We start from the raw sequence: 16,187 nt of genomic DNA, 5'->3' as shown, positions 1-16,187 counted from the left end.
CATACTAAAAAGCAGAGACATCATCTTGCCAATAAAGGTCTATATACAGTCAAAGCTTTGGTTCCTGGAGCAATGTGTATGGTTGTGAGAGTTAGACTATAAGGAAAGCTGAGAGCTACAGAATCAATACTTTCAAATTGTGGTGCTGGAAGACTTTTGAGAGTCCCTTGGACAGCAAGGAGATCAATTCAGTCAATACTTAAAGAAATTAATTCGGTCTATTCATTGGAAGGTCAAATACTAAAGCTGAAGCTTAAATACTTTAGCCACATAATAAGAAGACAAGATTCATTGTAAAATATCCAGATGTTGTAAAAGATTGAAAGCAAAAGGAGAAAGGGACAAAAGAAGATAATATGGGTAGACAATGTCATGGAAGTAACAAACATGAACTTGGACAGACTTTGGGAGATAGTGGACAACAAAATGGCCTGGTGTGTTCCTGGAATCACAAAAAGTCAGACACAACTGGACAGCTAAACTACAATAACAAACATTCTTAAGTAAGTTTTATGTTAGATGGTAGATTTTCTTTTGTATGTTTACTTGGTTATTTGTCCTTGTTAGTAGTTATTAAGCTAATAATAAACTTTTTTTGGTAATTTGAAAAAATATTACTGCTTCAAGCAATGAGTTTAATACCTACCTCTGTTAACACATCAGCCAATTCAGCATGAACTTTAGTGTGGAGAGATGTTCTAGCCACATCTAGAAGGATTTCTGGGGTCATTTCTTTCTCAATTTTAATCTCCTCCAGAACTTCAAGTGCTTTTGCCTTTGCTGCTTCAAAGCCTTCAGTTATTATCCTCGGATGTAGACCCTATTAAAATCATATTGCCACAAAATCATCATTATTAAGATCATCCAAATGGATGTAATCATTCTCTTTTGTCACAGATTATATCATGTTTTTCCATATATCAATATATTCCTTGTCTTCAGAAACAAGCATGCATATTTTCTGAGTAACTAGAGTTTTTTGGGGGGTGGGGGCAGGAGAGAATGGTCAGATAAGAGTTTTCATTGGTATGGGAAATTTCTGGTGCAAAAATTCCTACCACTGGTGCAGATCAGCAACTTTTCTGTCACTTATAGCCATAGAAAATTACCTAGGGCTCTGAGAAGGTAAGTGACTACCCCAAGATTACATAGCCAATACATGTCTGAGGCAAAACTGAAACCAAGGCAGCCAGCCCTCTAACCACTACATCAAAGCTAAATAATTCATTGTTACCCTTAAACCCAATAATAGTATCAATGTTTGCTCGGTACTTCCCCTCTGAACATGAATTATGTTAATATACATATATTTTATAGAAAGAGCTTCCTTTCAATGCAAAGAAATACTGTCTTAACAAGAGGTTCAAACCAAAGGATCTACAAATCACACTTAGAAGTCGAGGAAACAACATTACCAGGATTTTGTCCAGTGGCAAAAACTCTGCACTTAGCATCCTCTGAAAGAATATCATATTGGTACAGAGATAGGTCATATTTTTTTCTCAAAATTTGACTTAAATAAACTCTGAGTACAGCCTATAAATCATGTTGTTAATAAGAGAACAAAAGCGATGAGGACTAGGAGAGCAATAATGATGAATAAAACATTTTATTTAAATTAAAAGAAAAAAGCTTCTTATAGTAAATATATCTTTTATATGGTAATTTTGTACAAAACAAACATGGTGATTATTTTTCATTATGTAACTTACTAAATGGTATCATGAAGAAAATCTATAGTTAGAAGCAGCCTATATTGAGATCAGAATAATGTTTTCCAAATGTTCCTGGAACTTAGCAGCATCAGTACTCTCTGTGCAGCAAAAGAGAACTCTTGCCCAAGCTTTTCATATGATTTATTTGCTACTATTTTCCCTGTCCATCCATTAACAATGTACCTTTAAGAATTCTTCCTCTATATTCTCCTTTACTGTTTGCCTGTGGCTGCAAAAATTCAATATGAGTCTTTTAGTGGTTATATCTGAAACTGCTATAAGATGAGATGTTGTTCTATAGGAGAATTTTAAGTGCTTTAAATGAATGCGGCATTCCTTATCTTCCAGACCTGAAAATTGGTATTTTTCCCCCACTGCATGTAAAGAGAAAAGAAGCCTACCGGAAGGTTGATTGTCCCAAATTTTAGGTAAAAATAAAACTGTTATAGCCAGTTTTGGCAACAATTACATATTTCTTCATCTAAAGAGTTGTCTCTTTTTTTCCCAAAGACTACTAGAAGAGCTTTGCTTGCAGGGCACTAATGTACATCTCATTTGGGTTACCATAACTATATTTTTGGTTGATACCACCCTCCTCGTGAGATTCATTTACACAGATGTCAGTGTTACTCTCTTTAGAGGTAATCTGTTTTCCTGGGGTTTGCTGAAAAGAAATTTTAGCAAAAGGCTCAGATTATTCTTGCTTCTTTTGTTTTAAGTACACCCTGGGGTTCACTTGTCTCCAAATTGCCCAGAGGCTAAAGTGTGAGTTCTAAACTGCACACAGGTGCAAATAATAATTTTTAAAATATGGCAAAGTGTCTGAAGTTCTCTTGTTTTCCAGAAGGTTTATTTGTTTGCTTGTTTTCTAGTGTTGTCAGAAGGCTCAGCATGCTACCAAGATACAAATTTCAAACATAGACTGAGAGGAGCTGTACCATCTTTCTTTTCACTGAATGGAATACCAGGGGAGATGTCTCTTTTCATGTAGAATACATTTTCCTATTTCTACTGGTACTCAATTAATGCATTTTCTACTGGTACTCAATTAATACATTTTCCTATTTCTACTGGTACTCAATTAATGCAACAAATATTTAATGATCACCTACATATATAGCACAGTACTAACATACTAAGGGACATATAAAAAGCATAATAGAAGTAGGTAGCAGCTTACAGGTCTAGAAAGCAAAAAGATAATTGATTTTAGAATATTTTAGCAAGCAGTTTGTGTTTGCTGATTGTAGTCTTGGGTTTCTATCTAGTGATTGGCAGATCAGTACTAATTCTCAATACTTAAACCTGGACAGATTAATTTGAGATTACAGACAAAATGAAGTGGTAAAGTGAGTTTAAATAATATCTGACCAAATGGCCTCCAAGGCCAAAAAGCTCATAGCAGCAAATATAGGGAAATGGAAAAGAAAACTACCACTTTTTGCAGGTAATATAATTTACTTAGAGAGCCCTAAAACATAATTTTAAAAATTAATAAATTCAGCAAAGTTGCAGGATATAAAATAAATCCACAGAATTCATCAGCATTTCTGCATATTGCCAACAAAACCCAGCTCAGAAAAAAAAATTCCATTTTAAATAGCTTACAGAATGTAGCAAAATGGGAAGTTAGGTGGCCCAGTGGGTTGAGTGCTAGACCTGAAGTCTGGAATACCTGAGTTCAAATCCAATCCCAGGTACCAGTTAGCTAATAGGGCAAGTCACTTAACTGAGGCATGTCTGCCTCTGTTTCCTCATCAGAAAAATGGGACAGTAGTGCGCCTATCTCCCATGTTTGTTGTGAGGATCAAATAAGATAATAGTTGTGAAGCATTTTGCAAAGTCTAAAATGCTATATAAATGCTATTATTATGATTAATAACAAAATACTTTGGAGTTTTATCTACCAGACACATGGGAACTATAGGAAAGCAACTACAAAATACTCTATACAGAAATAAAGACAAACCTAAATAATTAGAGAAATGCTAACTGCTCAAAAGTAGACTGTTGCCAATATAATAAAAATGACAATAACTCCTAAAGTAATTTACTTTTTCGGTACCATACCTGGTACTCCAAGGAAATCAAAGGCAAAAATGAAAGGTTTGATATAGGCCAAAATACTCACAGTGGCACTTTCTTGGTAACAACAAGCTAGAAACAAAGTATATGCCAACCAATTGGACAATGGCCAAGCAGGTTATGGTTTATGAATTAATGGAATGATCGTGCCTTAAGAAACAACGAAAATGAAGAATTCTGAGAAATATGGGAAGAATTGATACAGATAAAGCAGAACCAGAACAGAAACATGCACGACACAGTAACATAACGTGCAAACAACACAAAGCAGCTGAATTCCAATTAGACACAATATCCAATACTGACTCCATTGGACACATGGGGAAGCAAGACCAAGAAGGCATGGAGGCTCTGCTAGTGGTGCAGGAGATCCAGCACTGAGCCTAGAATCAGGAAGACCTGAGTTCAAATCCGACCTTAGACACTGACCAGCTGTGCAACCCTGGGCAAGTCACTTAACCTCTGTTTGCCTGAATCCACTGGAGAAGGAAATGCCAAACCACGCTGCTCTCTTTGGCTGGTTACGGTCGACAGGATCACAAAGAATGGACGCAACTGAAGACTAAATGACAACAAAGGTGTCACCTACCAGGAGGTCTCTGCCAGTTAGTTTTGCCTATCAGAACACACAATGAGAATCCTGACTGAGCCTAAACCTTGACTTGTTGGCATGACCAGCAGCTTCCTCAGTGAATCCCGAAGGGCTTCCAAGCCAGCGGATGGGGGGAGAGGCCTGGGCCGATGCACAGACGTTGGGCCTGAGCCTCTACTCCACTCCTTGCTACCCGTGTGACCTCAGCTAAGTCGCTTCGCTTCGTTGGGCCTCAGTTTCCTTATTGGTAAAACAAGAAGATGGGGCACTCTTCAGGCCAGCCTTGGTTCTTCCTCTACAGTCCTGTGGCAAAGGTAGTGCTAGAGCAGAAGCCAAGGATTCAATGACTCCTCACCTACCACCAGGTGCGAGGTGGGCCCAATGGGCAAATGATCACAGCCTGCCCTCCCTCTGGACTTCTGTTTTCCATGCGCAGCAGGCCTGAGCTCTCCCCTTGGTGGAATCTGCTGAGAATGGCTCCGCGTCCCTTAGGGGACTTTGCTATTCTCCAGAGGGCATCTGTCCGTGCCTTTCCCTTGTGTGTGCCAAGACTAGACAACTGCCGACTGTTCAGCACTGAGGAAGGCCTCCATGAGGCGGAAGGGCTAGAGAGCTCAGAATGTGCCTGGGGGACAAAAGAGAGTAAAGTTCCCTTTCTCACCTTAAGAAATCTCATCAAGCCCAACACATCTCCTAGGGGCTTGGCCACCCATAGATAAAGGAGGGGAGCCTGAGGGCATGAGGCACATCTTCCCAAGGGATAGAAATTACCTCTATCACGTTTAGTGTCAGAATTCAACGTATCCCACAGGAATCCCAGGAAATACAGAACAAGAATGATCTGTGCCCTTCAAAGAGGGTGTGAAGGAATACTGGGTGCGAGACAGATTGTAGAACACCCAAAGGCATTAGCATGGCACTACCTTGTACCATGGAGGGATAAGGGAATTAAAGACATTTGTGATCTCTGCCCAGACACTTCCACTAAAGGGAATCAGAAAGACCAACTCCAAGAGCTGGTTTGGGGGACAGAAGGAGGGCATACATCTAAGAGATAGGAGCAGCCAGCTGGCTCAGTGGATAGAGAGCCAGGCCTAGTGTCTGGAAGACCTGAGTTCAAATTTGGCCCAGACACTTCCTGGGCAAGTCACTTAACCCTGTTGGCCTAATCTCTGTGCTTCTTTTGTTAATAAGACAGTAAAGAAGGGTTTAAAAACAACAACAACAACAAAAAAAAAAAAAAAAAAAAAAAAAAAAAACAAACGATCACATCTAAGAGAAAGGACACTATCAGAAGCCTCACAACCAGGCTATACCGAGTACTGCTGAAGACACTGGTTTTACAAAGCTGATTAGCATAGGAAATAACTTCTAACAATTCTACTTTAAGGGTCAGATTGGCTTGAAGTATATTTAACCAAGAAATCATTTATAGTGGAAAGCTGGTGATAGTGAGCCACCATACTCTACCTGGCAGAAAAGAAGGGGAGGGTTTGTAGTTTTGTTTTGTTTTTGTAAACCCTTACCTTCTGTTTTAGAATCAATCCTGTGTATTGGGTCCCAAAGCAGAGAAGCAGTAAGGTCTAAGCAACAGGTGTTAAGAGACTTCCTTAGGGTCTTAAGGTAACACAGCTAGGAAATAATCTAAGGCCAGATTTAAACCCAGAACCTCCCATTTCTGGGCCTGGCTCTCAATCTACTAACTCACCCCACTGTCCCCTAGAATATGGTTTTAAAGAAGCCTGAATGAGGACATGAAAAGAAAAGAACCCAACTTCCTCTCACAGGTGGAAATTCATAGTAACTGGGATATGTGGACTCCTTTTTCTTCTTATGATTATCTATATCTCCCCCAAAAGTCTCCACTGCTGATCAAGCTCACAGGAGGAATGGTTCCATCCATGTTCTCTGTGGAAAATGGAAAGCAAGGGCTACCACTGTCTTTGTCTGTCTAAAGCCAAAAGAAATAGTTATTTGGGGAATCAGAGTGCAGGTATTTCTGGGAACTCACTGGTGATGTATCTCTTTGCTTGGCTTTAGTGCACATGTGAATCTCCCCACGAAGTGAGGCAGTTCCATTTCTACAGCATCAGCTGTATGAGGAGACCCCAGGCCCCTAAACCTAGAGCACATATATAGTGCCTGAAGGAGATTCTGGTGATAATTAACAAATCCACCAACCATCATTTAGTTATAGTGACTCATGTGAGAACATATGATGTCCTCAAAAGAAATTTTGAAACTATATATCTGGGAATGATAAAGTCCTCTGGGCAGGAAAGTGAAGAACCAAGAGACATCAGTTAATTTTCATTTCTTCTTCCATTTGCAGGATAGGAAGTGTATAGCTTGCTATGTAGATTGTGTCAAAGTTTGGTATTTGATTTTCCAGATCTACTAGAAACAATGAACGTTTGACTGGGGATAGAATACATCCCATGATGACTAGGAAAAATGTATTTGACTGATGAAACCAAACCTGGAGGAGGAGGGATTCCCTATATATTATAGAGATCATGGACGGCATAGAAAAAACAGTGGAGAAAGCACCTAATTCACAAAAGAAAATAACGCTACAACACAGACAACAAGGCATATAACCAAGGAAGAATAGAAAAAGAGTAACATGGATCTATAGGAATTTTAGAAAGAATGAAGTCTGGAGTGAAATGAAATAAAATTTGAAGAGAATACTAAAGACAGTACCAAGGACTTTTTTAATTAAATCTTTCCAATTAACAAGCATTTATTTTCTCTTGCTTCTATTTCCTCTCCACATCCCCCAAAAAGAGGGGAGGGAACTCACAACAAATATATAGGCAAGTGAAAGAAGTTCTTATATTGACAATATCCCAAAACTTAAGTGTCATTCTATATATTTAATCCATCACCTCTTTGGCAAGAGGTGGCTGACATTCTTCATCAGTACAAAGAATTTTTTAAGCTATATTTAGGATAAGAAGAATAAGGAAAGGTTAGGTCTTGTGCTTGAGCAGGAGGAGGTTATAATAATGTTAGCAAACAGAAAGAGAACATAACTACTCAAACTCCTACTCTGCTCCCATCCTGAACCTTCTCTATCAAAGAAAATTATCTTTAGTTTGTAAAAGGCAAAATAAAAATAGTTAAGAAGGAACTGAAACCCAAAGAACTAGTGAAAGAATAGCAAGGTGCTCTAAATGAGTTTGTGTTCTGACCCAAAATTTTTATCCTTTTATTAAAAAGAACTTGTAAAGGTTATTACTGAAAATTATCAGTGAATTTTGAGAAACAGTGAAGACTAGAAGCCAAGTAAATAACTGAAGCAGTCTCCAATTTCAAAATGGTATATTCCATAAACTACAGAAATCACTCTGTAATTACACCAGCTAAATTAAAGAACAAATTACTGATGAATGGTGTGTAAGCATTCAGAAAGAACAACAGTGCTCACTAGGAACAACCATGGCTCCACTAAGAAAAAAATCATATCAAGCTAACATCATTCTCTTCTTTGACAAGCTTATGAAAATGGTGCATCAGGGAAATACTTAAACATAGTATATTTGTGGTTTACCACGGCAAAGTCTCTCATGGCATTCTATCGAACAAGATGGAGAGCTATGGGACTGGATTGAAGATGTCTTATTTAAAGGATCTTACTATGTGGTTGGGAAAAGAAGACAAAACTGTATTTGAAGTTAAATAGCAATACAAGGCTGTGATATAAAAGATGACACAAGACGGTATATGATGAGGGATGTCAGTATAGATATTAAATGTTTTAGAAGCTACACAGAAGAAAAGGTTATGGCAAGTATGATAGAGTTAGAAAATGTGACTTAAGCCAGGGATCGGTTGGATGTAGATAGTTGAAAAGTAAAGATAAGGACATTTTAGGTGGGAGAAAACATGATAAAAAGGGATAGAAATGGCACTATGTATGGTATGTTTAAGTTCAAGAGAGTTAATAAGGGTAGAAGAGAAAGTCAGAAATAAGCCAAGGCCATATTGTAAATTTATGGTTACAAAAAGTTCTTCTCAATAAAAGATCACTCAATTTTTGCACTAGTTTTTTTTCTTTTATTTGTGATCTGAGTCAATAAATATACATGGACATACAGTTTACTCACAAACAAGTCTTTCAAAGAAACGGGTAAATCAAAGCTCAGAAAACACATAATTACACAACGTATAAGGTTATTCTTTAAGCTTAATTCATTTGACTTAACACATGTTATTTTCCTTTTAGAATAAAAAATAAATACCTCTGAAATGTAGAGATCTGCCTGTTTCAGAAGCTCTCCAATAATCAGAACATTTGAAGTAGTACCATCACCAGTGATGTCATCCTGGGCCGTTGCTACCTTTGCTATCAAAGAAGCTGTTGGGTGCTGAATTTGCTACACAGGAACCATAAGAGATTTCTTTAAAATGAAATGTGATGAGTAAAAGGAAAAGCAAAGCAATGAATAGGCTAATTGAGGCATCAGTGCTATATTCAGCTAACAAACACAGGGATGAAATTAAGCTTCATTTCCCAAATTTACAAACTCTTCTTGTCTAGTCTCTACTCGATGGGCTAAACTATTCTAAAACAAGCCAAACAAAGAAGTTAATTGGCTGGTTCACCATCTCAGAGTTCAAGACTGCAGAAAAATGTACAATAAAACAATTGCTTTGGTATGTATTATGTTGACATGACACTTTCAAGATAAGATTAAATCTTTCCATCTCAAAGATGAATACATTTACTGAAATTGCAAAGGGTGACTGATTGTTCCCTGATCATATAGAATAAGATATAGTGCATTTTAAAAATGACTTTAACTTTAAAGGGATTCCTCAGCCATTTTTCATGATACATATAAAATTTTAAAAGCTGCTGACAAGTGCAATTTAACCTAATTTATCTTAACCCTACAGTATTAAACTGCTTATCTGGATTTTTTTAAATTCTCGATTAGCATTCCCCTTGTTCTTAATTAATGTCCACTTATAAATACTATGGGGAAAGCAAGCATGGACAGCTCACCATTTCATGGAGCAGAACATTGCCATCTTTGGTAAGCTTAATGTCTCCTGCACCAGAAACAAGCCTGGTCAAAGAACAATATGTTATTAATAAATATATATGGTAAGATAATGTTTGCCACTACTCATCTGTCATTTGCCACCCACCAACCTAAACAAAACAAAGAGCTGGATCCCCTACTATCCTCAAAAGTAGATATGGAAACTTCCAATTGTTTCAAATAATCTTGTTACTCTGACCACCACCACTACAGTCCAGAAAACAGTTTTCCTCTTGGGTGAGCTGCTAGGGCCATCTCACTCAAAATTGGAGCTTCTTAAGAATTAAAAAGGATAGTTGGGGGGAAAGTAAGAGCATGAATCATGTAACCATGTTAACTTTTCTAAAAAATAAAATTAAATGTAAAAAAAAAATAAAAAGGATGATTGAAGACTTAAACTGACTAAATCAAAGGGATTCATCTATAAACCAACCAAGCTTCCCTTTATTTCAGCACTCTCAATATTTCTTTCCTTCCTCAGTGTTCTTCTCCCTTTTTTTTTAAACCCTTACCTTCCATCTTGGAATCATTACTGTGTATTGGCTCCAAGGCAGAAGAGCTTAGGTAAGGGCTAGGCAATGGGGGTTAAGTGACTTGCCCAGGGTCACATGGCTGGGAAGTGTCTGAGGCCAGATTTGAACCTAGGACCTCCCATCTCTAGGCCTGGCTCTCAATCACTGAGCTACCCAGATGCCTCCATTCTTCTCCCTCTCTGCATCTGCCCTTGTCTTCCAAAAAGTTTAGTATGTTAGAAAGAAAACAGGATATGAAGCCAGGAGGCCCAGGTCAAAGGCCCAGGTTCACTCTGTTACTTTACTAACTTTGTGACTTTGGATATGTCAAGTAACCTCTCTAAGCCTTAATTTACTTATCTGCAAAATGAAAGAGTTGGACTAGAATAACTTCTAAGGTCTTTTTTCAGCATAAATATATGATCTTTACCTTCTCCCTTTTCTAACACTCCCCAATTTATCCATCCATTCAGATCCTTTGCCCTTGGGCAAGAAGGATTTCCAAAAAACAAATCTTGTTCTGATCTAAATCTTTATCATTATTTATTTCATTATGAAAACTGATATAACAGTATTGCAGAGACAAACAACTTTGACTTAGCAATTCTGATCAGTACAATAACCTACCACAATTCCAGAGAATTCATGATAAAACATGCTACCCACCTCCAAAGAGAAAGGTGATATAAAGATTTAGACCTTTTTTTGGACATGGCCAACTCAGGAATTTATTTTTATGACTATCCATGTTTGTGACATGTTTTTATTTCACTCTCAATGAAAGGACAGGCAGTGGAGAAAATGCAGATATGAAAATAAAACTGAATTAAAAGCAAAAAAAAGAATATTTTAGGGTAGTTCACAGCTCACTTCATTTTCTGGCCCTCAGAATCCTTTATGCTGCTGAAAGTCAGAAAGACCCCCATTGAAAGTGTGGGAATATGTTCAGCCACCCCTCTACCTGCTTAGAAGAAGGAAATGTTTGACATCCTGTCATGTCGATTTCTACCAGGCACCCCAGCTAGGTCTATTGTTCCTGTCCCAGTCACATGGAAAGTATACCATTAGCTATTATGTGAAGCTGAAGAATTATAAGATCATAGATTTAGAGATAGAAAAGAGCTTAGAATCCACTCTCAGTTTCCAGATATAGAAACTACTGAGAGATTAAGCAGCTATTAAAAAGTCTGAGGCAGCATTTCAATACAGATTTCCTGACTCCAGATCCTACCCATTACTACATGCTTGCTGCTTCTCTCATCCAACCCCACATTTCTTAGATAAAGAAACTAAAGCCCTAAATGACTTGTTGAGGGTCAAAACACTAGTGAAAGGCAGTGTGGTGGAATGAAAGGAACACTGGACTCATCACACTTCAGGTACTTAAGAGCTAGTCACAATCTTTTTGTACCTGACTTTCTACATCTGAAACATTAGAGGCCTGGGCTGGATAGCCTCTAAGGTTCCTTCCAGTTTGCAAATCTAAAATCCTATTCATGGTAAGAGCTGAGATTCCATACCAGGCCCTGACTTCAAATCACTTTTTTCAAATCACTTCAAAACCCTTTCCACTCTTCCACATTCCCTGTTGTTTTTTTACTCTTAAAGGTTTATATTATAGGCAGCAAGATAGCTAAGTGGATAGAGAGCCAGGCCTGGAGATGGGAGGTCCTGGGTTCAAATCTGACCTCAGACTCTTCCTAGTTGGGTGACCCTGGGCAAGACACTTAAACTCTATTGCCTAGCCCTTATCACTCTTCTGCCTTGGAGCCAATACACAATATTGATTCTAAGATGGAAGGTAAGGATTTAAAAAAAAAAAAGATTACCTTCCCAGGGCATGTGACTGTGCCTCTCAGTGGTCTAGGTGACCAACTTAAAATTTTTTTTCTTTAAAAAGCCACCTAGCTGTCCCCACCTTCTCAATAATTTAAAGTCAGAGAGTGGAGGAGCTAAGTTAAGGGGTTATTTTAATTAATTAAAGATAAAGTGCCAACCTACAAAGAGAAAAGGAGTTTCCTTATTCAGGGGGTTCTTTATATCCATGAAATTACAAATCCAGTCTCTACCTCTTTAAGACCTCTACTTTTAAACACTACTTGACTAGAATAGTGGAATGGTAGCACAGTGGATAAAGCAGAGATCTTAGAACCTGTAAAATCTTAGCCAGCCTCAAACACTTACTGTGTGACCCTGGATAAGTCACTTAACCTATCTGCCTCAGTTTCCTCATCTGTAACATAACAGCACCAACCTCCCAGAGTTGTTGTGAGCTTCAAATGAGATATTTGTAAAGCACTTTCATGTATTATATAAATGCTAGTTATTTTTTAATTCAGTTCAAATCCAGTAGGCTCTGCCATATGGTGTGACCTTGGGCAAGTAAGTCATTTAACCTTGATCCCATTTCCTCATCAGGGAAATTAGTTGTCAGCACTAAATGATTTATAAGCTCCCTTCCAGCTCTAATTCTATGCTCTCAGGATTAAAAGTAGCTTTTCATTTTTCCATGGCCTTAAACTTACTCTTCTCAGACCTGGATCATGAAAAGGAAGTTCATTTGCTTCAAGGGCTAGACCTGCTAGCCATTTAGGAAATAAACACGACAGAATCCTGCATGAGGAAGGCATTTCAAAACTGTGGCCATTATACAAAAAATTAGAGATTTATGGAGGGTTTTATTTCTTTCACCAGAATGGAAGCAAGTTAGGGGGTGTAACAGATAGAGCACTGAGCCTGAAGTCTGGAATACCTAAGTTCAAATCCTTTTTTAGACTGTGACCCTGGGCAAGTTATTTAACCTGTCTGCCTCGATTGTAAAATAGGTATAAATAGCACCTATTGTTGCGGACCAACAGTAGGTGCTTAAAAAGTGCTTGTTCCTTTCTCTCCTTCCATAGAAGCCTATAGTTGGTAGGGACCTTATAGGTTATCTAATAAACCCCTCATTTGCCAGACAAAGAACCTAAGGCCCAGAAAATTTGGGAGCCCATGGTCATACAGAAGGTAATTGGCAAAAGCGATATTGAACCCAAGTCCTCCCAATCCAGATCTACTGCTCTTTCCCACCAATAACAAAGGAGATAATAAAATGGGGCTATTTAACAGGGTAACTAGGTGGGTCAAAAGACAGAGAGCCAGGTTTGGAGACAGGAGGTCCTGGGTTCAAATGCAGACGCTTCCTAGCTGGGTGACGCTGGGCAAGTCATTTAACCCTCATTGCCTAGCCCCTACTACCTTAGAATCGATACCGGGTCTAAAAGAAAAGATGAGGGTTTGCTGTCGTTTGCTTGTTTTAAGACGGGGAGTGAAGGGGGGGACAGGGAAGGGAGAGACAGTGTCTATCTATCCCAAATTAAGTCTCGACCCGCCCCTGCCCACCGAGGCTGGGATTGAATCAGAGCCCGCCGAGAACCTCGCCGCCAACGCTCTATAACGGTCCCCAGGACGCGAGCCACCTGCTCCTCCTCCCCTCACATTTTCATGGTGCCCTTGGGCCCCAGGTTGGTCCTCAACACGTCCTGTAGCCCTCGGGCCGCACAGATATTGACTGACAGCGCGGCTTGAGCTCGCGCCACCTCCGCCCTGGGGTTGAGAGCCTTCACCGCCGCCATCTCTGGGTTCCTCTAAAAACAAAGACAAAAAAGAAGAAGGAGGAGGAGGAGGAGAAGGAGGGGGAGGAAAAAATAGAGAGATGAAATCCACAGAAGACCGCAGGGACCAACGCCCACCCTTGACAGCGGCCGCTGCGAGAAACAGCCCGCCCCTTTTCTCATTGGTTGGACCTCTGGCCAATCCGCGAGCCGGCGTGCCGCGACGGCATTCGGAAATGACGTGTGCGGATGTTGTGGAAACGCAGCCGAGAGGCGGAAACGCGGCTGTCTCCGCCGATTGTGGCCGCCAAGATGGCGTCGCCCGCTTCGGCTGGGAAGCGGACCGTGAAGCAGGATGAGCTGCGACGGCTCATGAAGTCCGAGAAGCAGCGGCTGAGCGCCAGCCGAAAGAGAGTGGAGTCCCCCTTCGCCAAATACAACCGCTTGGGTCAGCTGAGCTGCTCGCTGTGCGGCGTCGCGGTGAAGAGTGAGTTGCTGTGGCCCACCCACGTCCTGGGAAAACAGCATAAGGAGAAGGTGGCGCAGCTGAAGGGTCCCAAGGAGCCTGCCCCGGGGCCCGCGCACCCTCCGCCGGCCAAAAGAACCGGCCCCGAGCCGTCGTGGGACCCAGAGGCGAAGAGAGCGCGGGGCGGCGACCCCCAGGCCTCAGCGCCTGCCGCCTCTGGGCTGCCAGCCGACTTCTTTGACTCGGGCGCGAAGGAGGCGCCCAAGGAGGCCCCCCGAAAAACATCGGGGCTCAGTTTGCTCCCAGACTACGGAGACGACGACGAGGAGGAGGAAGAGGAGGAGGAGAAAAAGGGAGAGGCTAGCGAACCCCAACCTCCCGCCCTTCCCCCTTCCTCGCAGGAGGCTGCGGCCAGCGGACTGCCTGCCGACTTCTTCGACCAGAAGACCCCGACTGCCCCAGTTGTCTTCCATTCGGGGTCGATCCAGAAGCCCGAAGTGCAAGAGAAAGTGGTGGAAAGGCGGGAGAATACGGCTGAGGCTCTTCCCGAGGGGTTCTTCGATGACCCCGAAATCGACGCCAAGGTGCGCAAAGTGGACGCACCCAAGGACCAGATGGACAAGGAGTGGGACGAGTTCCAGAAGGCCATGAGGCAGGTCAACACTATTTCCGAAGCCATCGTAGCTGAGGAGGATGAGGAGGGTCGTTTGGACCGGCAGATCGGGGAGATAGATGAACAGATCGAGTGCTATCGTCGGGTGGAGGTACTCAGGGACCGGCAGGACGTCTTGAAAAGTAAACTTAAGGAAGTACTGACTTTGAGGGAATTGCAGAAAAAGGAGGACGAGAATAACCTAGGCAGTGATGATGAGGGGGAGTTGCAAGATCTGCTCTCTCAGGATTGGAGGGTGAAGGGAGCTCTGTTGTAAAATGTCGAAAGAAAGATTGCAAGTGCCATTTCTTTTGGTATTGACATATGGACAAAATGAAAGATTACGAGAACTCTTTAGGGGGAAATGGTATGAATTGTTTTTTATTTTATTTTTGCATTCAATTATTTTGAGAACTTTCCTGGACACTAAAATTCCAAGTGTTTTCCTCTCAATATTCTAGGTCTAAAATGCAAAATCATTTTGTGTGAGTGTTGCAAATTGTAAATGTTGTAAAAAGTTAAATATATTTACAACTGATATTTCTAATTTAATATTCCTGGGGTCCAGTTCCTATTGCAGAACTATAAAATACTAAGTTCATTTCATTTATTCCCAACTCCAGGTGTTTTTTTACATTAAGAGTTTATGGGGGGCAGCTGGGTAGCTCAGTGGACTGAGAGCCAGGCCTAGAGACTGGAGGTCCTAGGTTCACATCTGGCCTCAGACACTTCCCAGCTGTGTGACCATGGCAAGTCACTTGACCCTCATTACCTACTCTTACCACTATTGGCTCCAAGACAGAAGGTAAGGGTTTAAAAAAAAAAGTTTATGTCCATTGTTAACAGGTCCTGTACTTTTTTCCAGTAGTAATAACAGTACTTACACCAGTCACATCCTCATTATCCCTTATTTGATCTCTAGTAAGGGTTTGCAAGATGACCATTTAGAGATAGGGATATAATCAATGTATATGCACAATATTGGGCATACAGCAGTGTTCTAATTAGCATTTCATCAAATACTAGAAGTCCAAAGAATTAGGCCTATTGGAGCCCACCTCTGTAGGATTCAAGAGAAGGGGCTTCAGGATCACATTTATACTAGGGGTACTAGAAGGAAATAAAGAGAAAGGGGCCTGACCAAAGGTTTAGAAAGAAAAAAAAAATTGTCATGAAGCAGTTGCTTTCTGCATTAAATTTATTACCTCTCAATTCAATTGGGATTTTGCAAGGTTGAAATGAATGTACCTGAATTGTAGAAGGGCTTCCACCACTCCTAGTAAGAATTGCCTTCTCATCACATATGTGAAAACTATCCCTGTAACCAAACATAATTTCACACTGAAAGGGTCTAGCCTTAAAAATAGGTTTGTCCTCTCATTTAGACAGATAGAGAAACCCCTATAGCTGAAGAGACCTAAGGAAAGTCACCCTCTTGTGATTCCTCTCTGGTAACAAATCCCTTTGTTCCAAATTTCTTTCTCTCCCTCAGTCTACCTAGGAAATCTGTTCAAGCAT

General features: G+C 40.5%; 2 protein-coding genes across 2 annotated transcripts in view; one reads left to right on the top strand and one right to left on the bottom strand.

The window, feature by feature from the left end:
• Positions 1–13,575, bottom strand: part of CCT6B (chaperonin containing TCP1 subunit 6B) — a 140,995-nt gene extending 127,420 nt beyond the window's left edge. The window contains exons 1-4 of the mRNA XM_044675570.1: positions 13,436–13,575; positions 9,407–9,470; positions 8,640–8,774; positions 647–820 (exon numbers count right to left, since the gene is read on the bottom strand). Coding sequence (XP_044531505.1) covers positions 647–820; positions 8,640–8,774; positions 9,407–9,470; positions 13,436–13,572 — 510 coding nt within the window. The 5' untranslated portion in view covers positions 13,573–13,575. The remainder of the gene's footprint in view (positions 1–646; positions 821–8,639; positions 8,775–9,406; positions 9,471–13,435) is intronic.
• A 279-nt stretch (positions 13,576–13,854) lies between these two features.
• ZNF830 (zinc finger protein 830) lies at positions 13,855–15,272 on the top strand. The gene has a single exon (XM_044676208.1). The coding sequence runs from the start codon at positions 13,864–13,866 to the stop codon at positions 14,944–14,946; it is 1,083 nt and encodes a 360-aa protein (XP_044532143.1). The 5' UTR covers positions 13,855–13,863; the 3' UTR covers positions 14,947–15,272.
• Positions 15,273–16,187: the final 915 nt, after the last annotated feature.

This window comes from Gracilinanus agilis, chromosome 4 (assembly GCF_016433145.1).
Source record: "Gracilinanus agilis isolate LMUSP501 chromosome 4, AgileGrace, whole genome shotgun sequence".
Taxonomy (NCBI): Eukaryota; Metazoa; Chordata; class Mammalia; order Didelphimorphia; family Didelphidae; genus Gracilinanus; species Gracilinanus agilis.
This window is presented reverse-complemented; position numbering and strand designations above follow the sequence as displayed.

Excerpts from the sequence above, each read along its gene's own strand:
- ZNF830 (XM_044676208.1), top strand. The coding sequence starts at position 13,864 with ATGGCGTCGCCCGCTTCGGCTGGGAAGCGGACCGTGAAGCAGGATGAG.